This window comes from Sebastes fasciatus, chromosome 20 (genome assembly GCF_043250625.1).
Source record: "Sebastes fasciatus isolate fSebFas1 chromosome 20, fSebFas1.pri, whole genome shotgun sequence".
NCBI lineage: Eukaryota > Metazoa > Chordata > Actinopteri > Perciformes > Sebastidae > Sebastes > Sebastes fasciatus.
In genome coordinates this window covers 22,400,900-22,418,727 of record NC_133814.1, presented here as the reverse complement: position 1 = coordinate 22,418,727, position 17,828 = coordinate 22,400,900, and the positions used below count along the sequence as shown (strand labels likewise).

The following is a 17,828-nucleotide window of genomic DNA, read 5'->3' as shown; positions in this document are numbered from 1 at the left end:
GCATAGAAATAGTCTTAGATTTTTTTATATCAACTTGTGAAAAATGGGAGCCAAAACAGAAGTGTTGCATTTATATTTTTGTTCAGTGTAAAAGTCAAACACAGTGTGTAAGAGAGGAATAGAAAGGGACAACTGAGGACATATTTGCATGTTTGTTAGCTGTTGTTCTCGTTGAGGAATGTCTGGCTCATGGCTGTTTTACACAGATCTGTGCCATCCTGTTGGGTGAGGAAAGTCACATATTCTAAATTAAATGTGAGACGAGGGTCATTAGCCCGTGTCCTAGCCGGCTAGACGGCGTAATCACAACTTAATTTTCCCTGGAGCCAAAAACTGATTTGAATCGGATCATTGAGAGATCCATCATGTCATATGTGGCCTCTCAGCTTGTCGTCTTCTGAGGCTCATGTTGACGCAGCGTCCCTAGAGTTATGATAGGGAACCCTGAATAAATGATAAAATAAAGGAAACAACACAATACAAAAAGGATGTCAATTATTCCACATTCATTCTGTGCATCTGAGGGTTGTGGAGTTTTTTTTTTTACCAACACAAGTTTGTAATTTGTGATCTCCAACTGTGCAGGAAATAGTAATGTGTTAATTGAGTGTATGTTTTTGTCAGTACGTAAGAAAACACATTTTCACCCTAAAATCAATCATTTGTGTGCATGAATTAACAGAACATAAACAACTTTATTGCATAAAATATATATATAAACAATGTCAAATATCAGTATCTGAGTGTCTGTGTGCACACATTATTTACAAACTCATTATAAAAATATCATTATAGCATTAATTTTTACGGTTTTCATGTTTGGATACATTTATAGCATTGAACTATTGCACAAACCCAGTACTATAATAATATAATATCATATATAATAATATGTATAATTAATATAATAACAGTACCGCGTGGCATCGGATACCATTAATAGCTGAATCTCTGAAATGAGCTGCGACTGACTGTATTTTACATTAAGCGAGAGGTTGTAAAAGTCAAAATGCCAACAAACAGAACAAAAGTATTAGATGAAAGTCAACAGGAATAGACAGGAGACATGTGGAAGCATTTACAGTGTGAACATGTCCAAGTGTTGCATGTCCAGGTTTATGGTGAGTAAACATTCCCCTGATGGTTTGGTGTGTAGCTACTAGTGATTTGTGGTGTAATTAGAGAGGTTATAGTACTCCCCTCAGAGTTTTATCTGCCTGTGAGGTCAGTTTGCAGTATTAGATGTGTCAGAGGAAAGTGTGGAACACGCGAGTCTTCAGGCTCTTGATTCGGGGAACATTCCTCATAGAGAACTTGATCACCTTGTACAGATTTGAGCAGCTTCCCAAGCCGGAGAACGGGGACCAACGGGCGGTCCGTTTGTTCCCGTGAAGGTTCCAGAAAGAGGAGGAGCAACGCTGGAACACCTCGATGTTGACCGCGTACTGACCCGGCGCCCACTGAGACACACACACCAGAGTCACAGAGGAGGCGAAGCCACAGTTGTGAGGAGAAACGCCATGAAAGACGGACTCCCCCGGCCTCACAGACGCACCCCTCTCCCAGACTATGCCGGCCTCCTCGGCCACTCCCATGCCGCTGAGGTTACAGAGGGCCTGCAGGCACACCTCCTCCAGCGCCTCCTTATCAGGGAACCGGAGCAGGATGGCAACAAGACGAGGCACCGCACCTCGACGGAGGAGCAACTCCTGCAGCTTAGCTGAGGGGGACAGATATAGCTGAGGTCTCATATAACTGCACATATACTTTACAATTAAACACAATTATTAAAGGAACAGTGTGCAGCATCTCAGGGGATCTATTGGTAGAAATGGAATATAATATTAATAAGTATGTTTTCATTAGTGTGTAATCACCTGAAACTAAGATTTGTTGTGTTTTCGTTAGCTTAGAATGAGCCGTTTATATCTACATAGGGAGTGTACAGTGTGTATACTCCCTTCTGTTCCCACCTGGACAACAATAGAGCTACACCAAATGTTTTTTTCCCAGCGGAAGAGAGCCGTCTATGCTCGCGACACAGTGCAGTTTGAGCTCATGTTTGAGCTGCGCTCGCTGCTGGATTCAGTGCACATCACAGCGTGCAGCGCCCAAAGTTAGGCTTTGCTCGACGCAGAAAAAAGCTGAGCTTACAAGCTTGTGTCTGAAAGGACCTTCAGTGCAGATGTTGCAATCTGCAACCTCACCGCTAGATGTCACCAATCCTACACACTTTGGAGCCATGTAGTGGTGTGGTTGCAGTTTGTAACCAACTGTGTACCCCTCCGCTCATTCCTCTCTTTCCAAGACTGTGGTAATGTGAGCTGCTGAGTGCAAAACCGTGGGCTCATTCTAAGCTAACGAAAACACAACGATTCTTAGTTTCAGGTGATTTTACATGAATGAAAACATAGTTATAAATATCATGTTCTATTTCTGCTAATAGATCCCCCGAAATCCTACACATTGCACCTTTAAATAACATTGATTGGTTAATTTGACCTACAGCTGTCATAAGCCATGCGTGAGATGGCTCTTACAGTGTGGAGGAGCAGGTCTTGGTCTGGACTGGTCAGCACTGATAGCACAGCCGTAACCAGACCGGCGTCACCGAAACCTTTACGAACCACAGCTGACAGGAAACAAACCTCAATGAATGAAAGTAAAAACTACACTGATAGAAGATTTAAGATTCAACATCAAACACCTCATAAATGATGGCGCAACATCCATCTGTGTAAATAACTCACATTCTTTGGCGAGTTCAGCCACCAGTTTGGCGGTCAGCAGAGCGAGAGGCCCTCTGCTCCTCAGACACAGAGACAGGATGGGCAGGATCCCACTGATCACCACCTGCTCAGCAGCACCTTTCTCTGGACACAAACGGGAAATACACATTTAAACACAACACTGATACTCTGATATTATAATCCCTTAAATAAAACCAACGCCAAAGAAAAGTAAAAAGATGAAGTTGCATGAGGTTTTAATCGATACATGTTCCTTTAATGATTGATGGTACTGAATTGAATCTGTTTTTTACTTCCAGCGTGATCTCTCTGACCCGTCTTTACCTGCTCTGCCTCTCTATCCCCTTGCTAGGAGACATAAATACAGCTTAACGTCTATCAAGGACTTATAGTTGTCATACACCTGATCCCCTCACAGCCTCTCAACCCACAGCTCCCCCATCTCTTACCGGTGTGGCTTTTGCCTTCCAGGTTTTATCGCTCCAAGTGGGGAGCTGTTATGATATAGCTGCCACTAGGAGTGGGAGGCATTACGTATGGAAAGACATAAATATGTAAATTACACGTGGCAGCAGGATTTCGGCATTTTGCAATTCAAATCACATCAAATGTAAGACAAAAAAATAACCCTGAAACTCATCATTATATGAAACCCAGACTTGCCTTGATGGATAGAATAACCTAGAATATATTCCAATTAGAAATGAGATATCACAGAGTAAAAGAGTGTAAATGAACTCACTCCTCTCCTTAATGGTGGTCAGCACCGTGTTCAGATGTGGTTTCAGTTCGTCTGCGATCAGCTCCAGACCGAGGACTCTGATGGCGCCTAATGCATAGTTCAGGTTGTCTGTGGGGAGATATTAAGACATATTAAGAGCCATAAAATGGGATGGGACATAAGTAATAGGCCAGCAGATATGGATGCTGAAAGTCATTACAGTTTGGTGAGATGAAAACATACAAGAGAAAATCCTGGGAGTATAAAAGCAGTACAAATGGGAGACTCCATTAGAACAAGAGCAAAGAATTCTGCAAAGAATTTGACTAATTGTGCAAAGATACTTTATTTCTACATATCCTATTTGCAAAACAACCAGAAACCTGCTTCTGCTCTTTCTGGTTTAGACCCAATGAGCTTTACTTGAGTGTGTGTTGCTGTTTGTGGCAGGACTAAATTCTGGTTGTGTCTAGAAGGTAACCCACAAGTTGCAAAAACTCTTGCGAGATGGTTGAGGTCAGGCATTGACCTTGAATGGTTATGGTTAGGCATTGACCTTGGTTAGGAAAGGTCATCAGGCAGCGAGTCTCACGGGAATTTTTTTTTTTTTCGCAACTTGTGGGTTACCTTCTAGACACAAACCTGAAGTCTACTGCCAAGCAAGCAGTTCTGTGAGGCTAAATGCTAACGTCAGCATGCGAACATGCTCACAATGCAGGTGTAATGTTTACCATGTTCACCGTCTTAACTTGGAGTGTTAGTATGCTAACATTTGCACATAACAAAGTACAGCAGAGGTTGGTGGGAATGTCATTAGTTTTGCAGGTATTTGATCATAAACCAAAGTAACTGGACAAATACAAATTCTGACCTGATGGTTAAAAGCTCCAGATGAAAAGTTATTACAGTTTATCACAAGGTGGGGCATGAATATCTGTAATATTTCATGGCAATCCATCCATGAGACCTTTCACTCAAAACCACAAATGTCAACCTCAAAGGTCCCTTGACCTCTGACCTCAAGATATGTGAATGTAAATGGGTTCTATGGGTACCCACGAGTCTCCCCTTTACAGACATGCCCACTTTATGATAATCACATGCAGTTTGGGGCAAGTCATAGTCAAGTCAGCACACTGACACACTGACTTGGGTTTGACTTTGCCGTGTTATGATTTGAGCATATTTTTTATGCTAAATGTAGTACCTGTGAGGGTTTCTGGATAACGTTTATCATTGTTTTGAGTTGTTAATTGATTTACAATAATAAATACATACATACATTTGCATAGAGCAGCATATTTGTCCACTCCCATGTTGATAAGAGTATTAAATACTTGACAAATCTCCCTTTAAGGTACATTTTTGAACAGAATGTGCAATTAATTTGCAATTAATCCTGGACTATCATGCAATTAATCACAATTAAATATTTGAATCGATTGACAGCCCTAATAACAACACAACAATAATGTAAATTGGCAAAAATGAATGCAACATTGATACTGTAAAGAAATGCATAGGAAACGATGGCTGTGTGGAATAATAGGAAAAATACATTGACAAATCAAATTCTATATCAAGGATGCATTTGAGCAATACATTTAAAGTACAAATGCTTTTTATTTTATTATTATTAAGAGTTAAAGTAAAACACTGGCATGATCCTTTAAGAATTCATCATGACTGAAAGATCACAAGTTTGACTCTCACAGGTGTTTCCAGTTAATCTGAAGCTGATTAAACCTCCGATCAGGACTGTGTGTGCTGAGCACGTTCAGACCGATTGATTGACATCTTCCCGCTTCTCTTCTTAGCTTTGTTGCACCTGTAAGGGGGCGGGACAAATAACACCTGTATTTATTCTTATTGGTGGATGAAGATTTGAGCAGAGGTCTAATCAGCCAGAGTAACTGAATACACCTGTGTGGGTGTTCAAAGGCAGCTGTGAAAATGTGTGTGAATGAACATTTCCTCCCGTCAGAAACTACTACAAGACAGTTAACCCTTCACTTGTCTAATTAGCTGACAACAGCATTATGGTCTGGTTACAGCAGCAGGTGTTTAACTTCTATGAATGAATAAAAGGTATTACATTAACGTCACAGTAGCACATCAACCATGATACTGGTCCACTCACCGTTTGTTGTGTAGGGCTGCAGTTTGCTGGATCTGCGTTTATCCCTGTGGGAACGATTGTAGGTGTACATGAGTGGCACATTATGGTGTCCCATCATGCACCAGCTCTCAGGTTGACATCTTCGCGCAGAACACACAACACATCTTTATTTGTTATTCTCCTTTTGACAGATTTTTCTTTCTCTTTTAGTGTTCCGACCTCTCGCTTTAATCCCACCGCTGCACTGCCTTCCCATCATGCACGCTTGTTTTTGTGCAGAATAAAACGCTTGTCTTGTTTTACTGCACACGCCTGTCTGTCGAGTCGGTCTTCGTTGTACTCCCGCTGGCTCTGTCCCCTCTCGGGGTTAATACGGAGCAAATCCTCACTAAAGCTGTTCACTCTGCCCCTCCCTGAGCAAGTGTGGGAGCAGGTAAGGTATTAGCACTTGGCTGACTCTGCTGAGTGTGTTCTTACAGCCCTAAAATCTCCCACAATGCCCTTCAGCTACTAATAAATCCGAGCCAAAACAACAACACAGACAGGTGGGCATCTGTTCTTGTACACAAGTGTATTAGTTGGCATTTTTCCCAAAATGCAAAATGTTGGACAGAGTTGGACTGCAATTCTTCAGCCTGATGTCTCCGTATAATTTAACTTCTCTAAATGATAAATGACTGAACATGATCGACCCATTTTTAAAAAATAAATGGCATTTCTTCTCAGATGCTACACTTAAACTCCCAAATTAAAATTATGATCAATACATTTAGGCACAACTTGCTCCATTTATGACATCTATGACAAGACAATAACAGAGTCAAAGTAGTTATGAAAACTAAATCTTTATATTTTATTTGACTTTTGAGGTTCCAGTAAAAACAATCTAGTACGATAGACGTTCAAATCTAACCAATAAATACAACAGAGAAACAGACATTGTACCACCAGCAAAAAAATATAATCCAGACCTCTGATATCATCTGTTCTACATCAAGGGCTGTACGCCTGTCAGTGCTCAACATGATTACATCTATACATACATCGGTGGGGATGTTTTCTTCGTTCGCTGAAAACATAGTATAAAAAAATAATATATAATTGGGTTCAGTTAGACTACACACATAATAAACCTGCTACTAAACAAACAGAGGGTTCATTTAAAGGCATTTGGGGAAATGTGCTTACTAGACGAAAAGATCAATACAACTCTCATTTCTGTAGAGTAGATACGTAGCAGCAGCCGGTTAACTTAGCTCAGCGTTAAGTCAGGAAACAGTAACAGCTAGCCTGGCTCTATCTCCACAGCACTGTGTCAGAGCTAAAGAAAGGTCTGGCTCCACATTATCATTCTGGTACAGAGGGAAACAAAACGCTCTGGCTTGTTTGTATTTCTTTAAACCAATCACAATCGTCTTGGGCGCCGCTAAGCACAGGATGCAGTGACGGTGTATTTGCACAATACACAGTGCAGATAGCGGAAGGAGAGGAGAAAAGACTAGACCGGCATTGCGTCATCGTTACCAGAAAAGCTGGTGTGTAGCAGGTTAACCGAGGCTTTCACAGAGATTTGAGGCACATAAGATACGTGAATACTCACTGCCAGTGTGGAAAATCACTAAATGTTGCTGGTGACAGTGACTACTGATGGATAAATTAGCTCAGCTAGATTTAGTGGGAGGCTGCTGCAGTACGGTGATACAGCAGAGCAGCATCAGACTGTCGTCTCCAACTAAATCTCAGCCTATAGATCAAACAGTTGGCTATTAACAGGTTGGTTATTTACAGATAACACTTAGCCTAACGTGATTCAATCAGATATGTAGCATTAAAGTATCACGAACGCTCAGGTTCAGGCAAGGTGGCAAAATAATTATTAGACATGTGAATAAAACAGATGTTTGTTTAACAAGAAATAAATGCCTACAAACTTGTCAAACTTACAATCAAAACCTACGTCAAACTGCACTGAAGTCTATGGGATCTTCAGTTTTATATCCCCCGAAAGGAGGCATGGCCTTGGCGATGACTCAATGCCAGTTGGGCTGAAAATAGGCGGCCAATGGCAGACTTTTACAAAAACTTATACCCACAGTCTATATCCGGTGAGTCAGACTAGTCCAAAGCTAAGGAAATCAACCTACCGGAGCTTCTAAAGCTCACTAGTGAACATGTTATATCTTGTTTGTTTAATCTGTACAAAAAAACAAAGTGTAAAAACGAGAATTCAACGTTTTACGTCCAAGAAATAGGCACGTAACGCCCCCTCTTTGGACGGAGCCAGGCAACCTGTTTCCCTGTTTCCAGTCAGCTAACCACCTGCTGGCTCCAGCTACATATTTACAGCACGGACGTGAGCGTGGTATCGATCTCCTCATCTAACTCTCTGCAACGAAGCTAATAAGTGTATTTCCCAAAATGTCCAACTATTCCTTTAAGTTGGACTTAAAGAGGAGTCATTAAATGATTGATGCTGAGCTCAACACAACTGTGATCTCCGTCACAGGAGCTCAGCTCGTACAGTTTCCCTTTGAACGGGCCTATGATTGGTTCTTCTTGTGACCGGTTGTCAAACAGTTCCGGTTGCATTGAGTCCACTGGAAACAGTCTCATATCCAACAGAAACCAGCGTAAGGACATTACTCTCCACGTCATCTGGCTTGCACTGCTCCGCCTGGGTTTCCATAGGAACAGCAGCTCCCGTTTCCTGCCTCGTCTTCTTCCTGGCTCGGCCTCGCCCTTTGCCTTTTAAAATGGTCTTCCCTTGCTCTTTGACCCCTCCGCAAACCTTGTGCGGGTTCTCGTTGTCGTTCGGGCGGGTTTTGCGGTGGCGCCTGCGGATACGCCGCATTGGCGGACCGGAGTCAGCCGGGTCCGACGCCGCAGCGCCGGACAGGATCCGGATCTGCTGTTCAATCACCATAACGATCATGTCCAGCGCAACGTCCAGCATTCCCAGACCCAGACCGTGAGTCACGTTGTCAAACGCTCCGCTGTTGACCGGGTCCTTGAAACACTTCCTCATATCCTCCAGGTGGTTCCTGAGAGAAAAAGAGTTATTACTCTGTTTATCCGAGGAAAATACAATTACAACGAGGACATACAGTACGTACTTAGTTTCAATGATTTTGGACCAGTGTTGAACTGTGTTGGTCTTGGGGATGAGCTGTTTGGCCATGTTGCTGTAGTCGATGTAGTCGTGGGAAAAGTCCTTCATATCGTCACACAAAGCTCTGGTGTCGCCTAAACACACACATTAAAACACAGTTTAGTTCTTAGTCTTCTAGGCATCAAATTTAAACATCCGTCCACACTAACACACATCTGTCACCTTCAGTGAGTTTGGAGAAAGAGGAGGATACGGAGGTAGTTGTGCTTGGCGTCAGGCCGAGTACGTTCAGTGACTCCAGGAGCGTTTTCTTGCTGGCCGGGCCTCTGCTGACGCGAGTGTAGGCTGCCAAAGAGCGCAGGGACATCTTCTCCGGGGCCTGCAGCCGCCGTTTGATTTCATCATACGAGATGAGATACTTTCCTAAAATGAGATTAAAAAAAAAAAGTTTTCTCAGCAAGGAATGTAACAGGTTATTCCCAACAAATAGCATTTTATTAAATCTGAATATCAAATTTGCTTCTCAAATCTGAATCCCTTATCATATGTATTAAGGTTTATCTTTAAATAATTCAAAGTGACAAAAAGTTGTAAATTACTTAAACGAGCAGTGGGTGTGCCAAGCATGAAAATGCGAATAGCCTTATCTAGAGCCAGTGTTGTAAGAGTAGCGTAGTTCAGTGGTTCCCAACCTATTTTCCTTGAAGCTTCCCCTACTTGTAACTAAGAAAAGCTGTGAAAATGTTGTTTTTGAAAGGCTAAACGGCAACAAATATGGATTGAAGTAGAAATAAGTAGCAAAAATCTATATTTTAAAATAGTTTTATAAACAGATTTTTGTTTAAATTATCCAGTCAGTGTGTTTTTATGATTTTAGTTATACATGAGCAAATCTAATCGATGACCTCAGAGCAGAAAAATCCTGACCCTGTGATCTAAGGGGGGCCGGGACCCCAGGTTGGGAACCAGTGGCGTAGGTCATTTGGAGCAGAGCCAGTGGGAAGTGAGTGGTGAAGCAAGAGAGAGAGCGGCGGCTACTGCATCGAGTAACGTTATCGACTCCGGCCCAAGGCATTCTGGGCTACTGTAGAAACATGGTGGCCGGCTCCATGAAGCTCCCTATGTAGATATAAACGTCTCATTCTAAGCTAACGAAAACATAATAATTCTTATTATCAGCTGATTATACACTAAAGAAAACGTACTTTTACATTTCTGCAAATAGATTCCCCGAAATCTTACACACTCACTCAAATGATACATTTGCTATTGAGCTAAATAACTGGTGTTTTCTTCAAACGAGTGGCCACTTACGAGCTTTAGATCCTTTCATGTTGGGATCCAGGAGTGACGACACCTCTGCAAAAGGCATGTGAGTAACCGACTCTGAATTTGTGCTCGAGTTTGGCGGCGAGTCTTGAATCTGGACCTCAACCTCAGGCTGGACCGGGGCAGAAACCTGCATCTGTGGCATCTGAATATGAGGCTGCATGGCGTGCATCTCCATCTGGTTCTGGTCCAGTGGAACCTGGCCTTGCACTTGAGGAAGGATCAAGGTGTTTTCAGGTAAACCCTGTAGCCCCATGCCGCCTTGTGCAACGTTACCCGTTTGGTCCGAAGACACCTGAAACATGCCCATTACTGGTTTTACTACGGTGAAAACCATGTTCCCCTGAGCATCCAGACCCACCATCCTGGTAGACGGGTCCATCTCTTCAGTGAAACGTTACCTTGAGGCTCCAGAGGCTTTAATTATCAGATCGGGTTACCTTAAAGGCCCATGTAGTGTTACAGTACACTCCTCTGTTCTTAAATGGTTATGGTTACAGCTGACCTGACAAAAGGGGAGCGTAAGCCGACTCTCTCTCTCTAGTCAAGGTAAAACCTCCCACATTGAAACTGTTAGAGCATTTCACTTTCTTTGTTTCATGGAGCTGATTATCTCTCATAGCAACACCACGGCAGACGTTTCATTCTGAAAGAGAAAAAAAAGAAAAAATAATGGTTAGTACCAATGGATAAGATAAGTTGGCTTTGTAACTGACCTCCTACACATTTAAAATAATTTGAAAGTCATATTACTAAATGATAACATTTAGCCTGTGGGAAAGCCAAACTCAGCGCATTAGACACTTTGATAATAATTGTTTGGAAAACCTGAAATATAATGACTTGTTTTTGGTTTGGAATATTTAGGAGGATAAAATGTATTCATCCTACATTGTGTGTCTTTGGATAGTTAAGGTGAAATCTGTGTTTATATGGTGGAAATTCCCTTTATTGACAGTACACAGCCACATGGCTGACATGAGCCGGTTCACTGCAACAACTGATGTCATTGCTAAGAGTGAGAGATGAAGTTTGTTGCTGGAAATCTGTTCACATTTTTATATTTGATATATTTAATACTATCTAATAATTAAGAGTATGATGGTATTTAAGTTAAATTACCAAAGAATATGATAATAAAACCATGAAACATTAGGATTATTATGTGAATAACATCATAATATTACGAGGAAAAAGTCGTAATATTAAGAGAAAAGTCATAACTTTACGAGAAAAAATTAAATAATTAAAATTACTACCTTACAATATTATGACTTTATTCTCATAATATTATGACTTTATTCTCATATTATGACTTTATTCTCGAAATATTATGACTTTATTCTCATAATAATATTATGACTTTATTCTCATAATATTATGACTTTATTCTCATATTATGACTTTATTCTCATAATAATATTATGACTTTATTCTCATAATATTATGACTTTATTCTCATAATAACATTATGACTTTATTCTCATAATAACATTATGACTTTATTCTCGTAATATTATGACTTTATTCTCTTAATATTATGACTTTATTCTCATATTATGACTTTATTCTCGAAATATGACTTTATTCTCATAATAATATTATGACTTTATTCTCATATTATGACTTTATTCTCATAATAATATTATGACTTTATTCTCATAATAACATTATGACTTTATTCTCATAATAACATTATGACTTTATTCTCATAATAACATTATGACTTTATTCTCATAATATTATGACTTTATTCTCATAATATTATGACGTTATTCTCATAATATTATGACTTTATTCTCTTAATATTATGACTTTATTCTCATAATAATATTATGACTTTATTCTCATAATATTATGACGTTATTCTCATAATATTATGACTTTATTCTCTTAATATAATGACTTTTCTCATAATAATATTATGACTTTATACTCGTAATATTATGACTTTATTCTCATAATATTATGACTTTATTCTCATAATATTATGACTTTATTCTCATAATATTATGACTTTATTCTCTTAACATAATGACTTTATTCTCATAATAGTATGACTTTATTCTCATAATAGTATGACTTTATTCTCATAATAGTATGACTTTATTCTCATAATATTATGACTTTATTCTCATAATAGTATGACTTTATTCTCATAATATTATGACTTTATTCTCATAATATTATGACTTTATTCTCATAATAATATTATGACTTTATTCTCGTAATATTCTGACTTTATTCTCTTAATCTCAGATGTATTGTTTCCCCTCTCTCAGAAGCAGCAGCTCTGATGTAAAAATTAACAACTTTAGAAAATAACCCCAAAGACGAGCTTTTCCCTCTTTATCTGTCATTTTAAAAACATTTTATTATCACAGTGGTATTGTTTGACTTGTAGAGAAAAAACTCTGACTTTTAATCTCTAAATAACGTAAATCACACCAACAACTCCACATTTATCTATTCATAACACTAACATCCATCATGGCTGCCAGGCGCGGCCGTGTCTGGGTGTCTTTTAGGCCGGAGATGTTGAACTAAAGCCGGGTAAAACTGGAGCGAACAGTCGCGGTTCTGGACCGGGACAGACCGGATTGAACCGCTGCTCTTGGATGCAACTAGTGCCGGCTGTCCCACTCACCGAGTTCCCGTCTGATTCCTCCTAAAACGACACTGATCCTAGAACGGTCCGAGTCCGAGCCAGCGACATTTTCCCTCCTTCTCTGCTGCAGCTTCGGCGGGTTGCAAATCAGCTGTACGTGCACTACCGCCGGAGAGCCGCGATCTCAACGCTCATTGGTCGACGGACGTGTCAATCACACAGCACGTGATTCCTCATTGGATAAGAGCGCTGTCAGTAGAAGAAGAGGAGGCGGTACTTCCGGTTTTAGTCTCATCCAGATGGATACAATGGGATGAAAATCTTGTATTTTATTCTTTTATTTACATCTGTTTTTATCTCACAAACTTGTTATAAATTATAATAATTCAATAATAATAAAGTAAAAAATATGCAGATAATTTCACTTCAGCTTTTTGTATTTGCAATGTGGTTATGTGTGTATATATATATATATATTTTATTAACCTTTATTTAATCAGGTAGTACTCATTGAGATTATTAAGAATCTCTTTTGCAAGAGAGACCTGGCCAAGACAGCAGCATTTAAACATACATAAAAGTTTCAGACCCCACAACGTAAAACAAATGCAAAATAAATACATAGCATTATATAATATCACACAAAACACATTAAAATCAAGTGTTTGAAGCCAACGTTAAAGTGAAGATATTCAGGAACACAGACAGCTCCCGATTGACTATGATTCTAGGTCTTTCATTAATGTTTTAAATTCATCAAAAGTAACTTTGTGTCTTAATGCACATATTCGTACATATTTCTTATATTCTCATTTCTTATTCTTATTTTTATCATTATTTATATTTCTCATCATATATTGTGTTATATACTGTAGCATTATGTACATAATGTACATGTTACATACTCCTGTATTTCTATTTTCTTACATTTCATGCACTATACTCATTTTTAACAGTCTCTTCTGCACTATATTCACTTTTTTAATAGTCGTGTATCACAGCTGTTACTCTGCACTATATTCACTTTTAACAGTTTTCTTCATCTCCTTGTATTTTTATATCTGGTATATTTTTCTGTACTTTGCACTACTAACTTTTTACTGCCTTTTTACTAACATGTTTTGCACTATGGAACTGTGATGCTGGAAACTTGAATTTCCTTCGGGATCAATAAAGTTACTATCTATCTATCTATCTATATATTTATTTATTTATGTTTATGTAAGAGCAACTGTAATGTCCCTCTAGGGATCCATGTGATTCTGATTTAGACAATTGGTGCAAGAGACTGCAAGAAGCAGATCATTTTACTGGGTTATCTGGATGATTGCTAACTCGCTCATACCTGGAACAAAAATAAACTGTTTACTCATCAAATTCATACAAACATCTGTGATTATTATTATTATATGGGCAGGGGTGGATGCCCTTGCCAGATCATGACTAATCATTCTTCAGAGCACTGATTAGTCATGTCAGTGAGTTTTAAAACTAAATAATGAATCAGAGCTTTCGATGTGTATTGCAGAAAGGTTTATGGTCACAGAGCAGTTTTTCATCTCTGAAATGATGGTTTTGCTACCAAAATAAATCATCTTTCAACCAGAAGACGGAATAATACGCCAGCTTTTTCCCAACAACACTTTATCATATTTATCCTGATCTGTATTTTCTGAATAGGTGCCTATAATCCTAGGGTAGTGGTTTTCAGGGATAATTTATATTATATTATATTCACTGCTCATGGAGGATCTCTTGTTGGGTCTCTAAATTATAGAGTACTGTCTAGACCTGCTCTATATGAAAAATGTCTTGAGATAACTTCTGTTATGATTGGACGATATATAAAAATAAATTTAATTGAAGTGGAAATTACTTTAGAAATGTCATGGTAACAGATTGTCCTTAATTTGCACAGATGTGTAATGTGACAAAACTAACATTATCACGACACTCACTTTTTCTCTCGTTCTTGAAACCACACAATTCACTGCGATAAAAGTCGTCTGCTTTTTATTGCAGCCAGCGATTTGTTTGTTTTCACCGGGAAAAAAAGAAGAAGCAATTTTTCACTTTATCTCATTTGAATTTATTTGGGTACAAATAAAAAAATGTACAAAATAAAGCATAGAAAGTAGTAATTATGAAAACAAATGTCGCTGACAACAACATAAAAGAAAAGGCAACAGTTAAATAACTCGGTAAAAATAACAGCCGACTAATCTGGAAAAAGCAACTCGCGGTACAACACGTCTACACAAACAGACATGACATTAAACGGTCACGTTTGGGTAAGAAAAGGCATAGACCCGGCCGTGTGAGAATAAAACATTGAGTTTCAATCCAGAAGTGCACAACAATCAAGATGATCAAATATTAGTGTGTCATTTAATTGAAACAACCTCACTACAAGAAAAAATCCTATGCTGAAACAGTTTGACAGTAGGCCATTTCTCATTATACAATTTTTACATTGCCGTTAGTTTAATATCCTCTCAGCTTTTGTATGCTTCGTCTAATAAAACCAGTCATTTCAATGAGGTTGAGCCTCATAAACATCCCCCATTAGCTTCATAACAAGCACTGAACATGACCAAACTGTATATACTCATAGTGCACAGACATTAGTACAGTGTTGCATTCATAGTGAGCTTGACACCATCCTGACTTGAGGATAACACACAATTCAGCACGACAGCAAAGTGGAAACACGTGACAGAACAGAACACGGACCGTACGTCTAGCAATCTTTGGCGTCTGTAGGTGTCAGAGCCTGTCAGCGCCGTCGCTCGGTGTCATACTGCCTCACACAGTCTGGCCTGATGTCAGTCACAGAGGGGTTAACTGTTGGGCTGGGGGGTGCGTTGGGTTCCCCGCCAGGCTCAGCTGGTGTTAGTGCTGGTGTTGAGGATAAATTGCTGGTGGTTGCTCAGTCAGTGTCTGCGTGTGCGCTGGCCCCCGGTGCCCGTGGTGGTGATGTAGAGGAGGGGCTGAGGCTGCCGCAGCTGGGGTCCTCGCTTCAGGTTATTCATGTGGCCTGTGGAGGAGTCTGCATTAGAGCCTGTAGGAAGACATTACAAAACAAAGCTCAGTAAAAAAGGTCGCTACAGAGGAACGTTATTTAAGTCTACTAACATTGGCAGTGACAGTGTTTCACCTGTTTGCTGGATGTTGTGCGGCGCCCTGATTTTGGCGAGAGGAGGGACCCCTCTGTACTGGGGGCGGAGCAGGGGAGCCTGGGGATGAGCGTTGTTGTAGAGATAGTGGTCTGATGTGCTGTCCAGAGGACGGAACCTCTGAGCTGTGGTCGTCTTGGTTTGAGGCAGCTGCAAGCGAGAGGAGGAAGAGATTACATCACGCAAACCTTTCTTCCCCTTAGTGGCCACAAAACACTTGCTGCTTTGTGTGAGCTGCATTAATACTTCATGTAAACATCAGTGTCTCCTGAGGACAAACTCATAAATGTGACAATAATATTACTCTTCACGCAGAATTTAGAGAACACTCACTGCTTGACCGGTGACCTCGAAAGAGCGTGAGCGTCTCTTCTTGCGGCGAGCCTCAAAGTCCACTTCGCGGGGCGTTTGGTTTTTGGTGGCGATCTGGCGGTTGCGTGGGCGTGTCCAGGTCACTTGGAGGCCGGGCCCCTCGCCCGTGCTGCTGGACAGGTTGTCGTCTGAGGTGGCGTGTCTGAGCTCAGGGCTGGGCTGCCTGCCGCGCCGCATTGGCAAACCTCTAGGGGGCGCCTCACTCAGAGAGAGGCTGCTCTTCTGCTTCTTGGGGTCCAGGGGAGACGGGGGAGGGGGTAACCGCAGGACGTCCACCTCCAGGGCTTTGGAGCGCCGACGGGCCGCTTTTACCACGATGTTCTGGACCCCCTTTAGGATCTGCTGCCGCTCTGCAGAGACACAGGGACATGTTTGTTATTTTACTTTATTCACTTTCTTTACCACATATTAAAGGGACTGTACGTAAGTTTTTACACATAGAAACATTTTTCAATTGTTTTTTATTGTCAATGTGTGAACAGGTTGTTACTTAACCTAAAAAATGAGACCTTCCGCGACTTTCTGGGTTTTCCTCTATCAGCCTGTAGACTGCTTTTATTGTGGAGAATGCGGGTAATTTTTTCTGGGAAAATCCAACGGATGTGACGTCATGCACGCTTGCAAGTGCCTTAATTTCCGGCTCTGCTACAGGGCTAACCGTGTGCAACGATAGCTAACGTTTGGTTATAAATGGAGTCCCCTAACGCCAACAAACGACCAGCCCCCATCACAACAAACAGCAATTTCTGATTCTTCCATAGAGCCCCTTTAATGGGATACTACAAAAAGAAAGTTAATTACTCATAATGCTTTTATTGGCACAGCTAAACATTCGTTCGTTCAAGAACCTCTTACCAATTTGTGACAGAGGGATGTCGGCCCCGGCCTCGCTGCTCTCGGGCGAGGAGTCCAGGTGGCTGCTGACGCTGTGGCTGAGATGGCTGTAGCTCAGAGAGCTCTCAGGAGCCAGCGGCTGCAGCTGCAAACACGGAGGTGCAGAGTGTTACATTATGATCAGACATTCACTGCAGTCCTTTGCTTTCAGACGAGGTCAGACTGAGTGCCATCTGAATCAATTCCGTGCCTCTCGACAATGAATTTTTTCACTTTGAATAGGGCGTTTGGATTCTCATAACTCTTCTTACTTCATCTCATTCTATGAGTCACACTCCTGGCACATTTGCACAAAGAGAAAAATTAGATATTTAAACTTATGTTGGAGTTTCTTTTGTGGAGGAGCGTGGGTTGAAAATGAAAATGTTCTACCAGAGTGAACCATCTGTGTGACTTTAATTCAAACAGGAACCCGTATAGCTTGAAGCGAAAAGCAGCACCAGACTAGACTGTATGAATTCACAGCATGAGGCAGCTCTCAGGGATAGCTATTGAAAAGGAGTGAATGCTGCTTGTTAGAATTGTCCTCACCTCTCTGTTGCCTTTCCCGTTTATGTGGATGGGAGGCGGGGTCACGACAGCCGAGTTTTTCAGCTGCCTGGCGTGAGGGCTGCTCTTAAAAACCCTGTTGTTGTCGCTGACACGGGGAAAGAGAGAGAACAATACTGAGAGATGAACTTGAGGTTTTGTGATGTCACTAAATGCAGTTATAGATTCTAAATGTGAAACATATGAAGAAGAGGTCCTCTT

General features: G+C 40.6%; 3 protein-coding genes across 5 annotated transcripts in view; all 3 read right to left on the bottom strand.

Moving 5' to 3' along the window:
* Nucleotides 1-746: 746 nt before the first annotated feature.
* On the bottom strand, nt 747-6,241 carry LOC141758788 (rap1 GTPase-GDP dissociation stimulator 1-A). The gene is made up of 5 exons (XM_074620448.1): nt 5,612-6,241; nt 3,493-3,600; nt 2,751-2,873; nt 2,507-2,632; nt 747-1,720 (listed from the first exon to the last, which is right to left on the bottom strand). The coding sequence occupies exons 1-5, from the start codon at nt 5,706-5,708 to the stop codon at nt 1,248-1,250; spliced, it is 927 nt and encodes a 308-aa protein (XP_074476549.1). The 5' UTR covers nt 5,709-6,241; the 3' UTR covers nt 747-1,247.
* Nucleotides 6,242-6,416: 175 nt separating this feature from the next.
* Nucleotides 6,417-12,834, bottom strand: LOC141758495 (uncharacterized). 2 transcript variants are annotated; one of them, XM_074619989.1, is made up of 5 exons: nt 12,676-12,834; nt 10,014-10,323; nt 8,922-9,122; nt 8,704-8,833; nt 6,417-8,631 (listed from the first exon to the last, which is right to left on the bottom strand). In XM_074619989.1, the coding sequence occupies exons 2-5, from the start codon at nt 10,282-10,284 to the stop codon at nt 8,160-8,162; spliced, it is 1,074 nt and encodes a 357-aa protein (XP_074476090.1). In that variant the 5' UTR covers nt 10,285-10,323; nt 12,676-12,834; the 3' UTR covers nt 6,417-8,159. The 2 variants fall into 2 exon arrangements, with proteins under 2 accessions (XP_074476090.1, XP_074476089.1); XM_074619988.1 differs by having other exon boundaries at nt 10,014-10,674; nt 12,676-12,833.
* Nucleotides 12,835-14,701: 1,867 nt separating this feature from the next.
* kif19 (kinesin family member 19) overlaps nt 14,702-17,828 on the bottom strand; it is a 39,846-nt gene continuing 36,719 nt past the window's right edge. The window contains exons 16-20 of one of the 2 annotated variants that reach the window (XM_074619779.1): nt 17,610-17,715; nt 17,040-17,163; nt 16,146-16,534; nt 15,794-15,962; nt 14,702-15,697 (exon numbers count right to left, since the gene is read on the bottom strand). In XM_074619779.1, coding sequence (XP_074475880.1) covers nt 15,570-15,697; nt 15,794-15,962; nt 16,146-16,534; nt 17,040-17,163; nt 17,610-17,715 — 916 coding nt within the window. In that variant the 3' untranslated portion in view covers nt 14,702-15,569. The remainder of the gene's footprint in view (nt 15,698-15,793; nt 15,963-16,145; nt 16,535-17,039; nt 17,164-17,609; nt 17,716-17,828) is intronic. The other variant, XM_074619780.1, reaches the window with a different exon arrangement.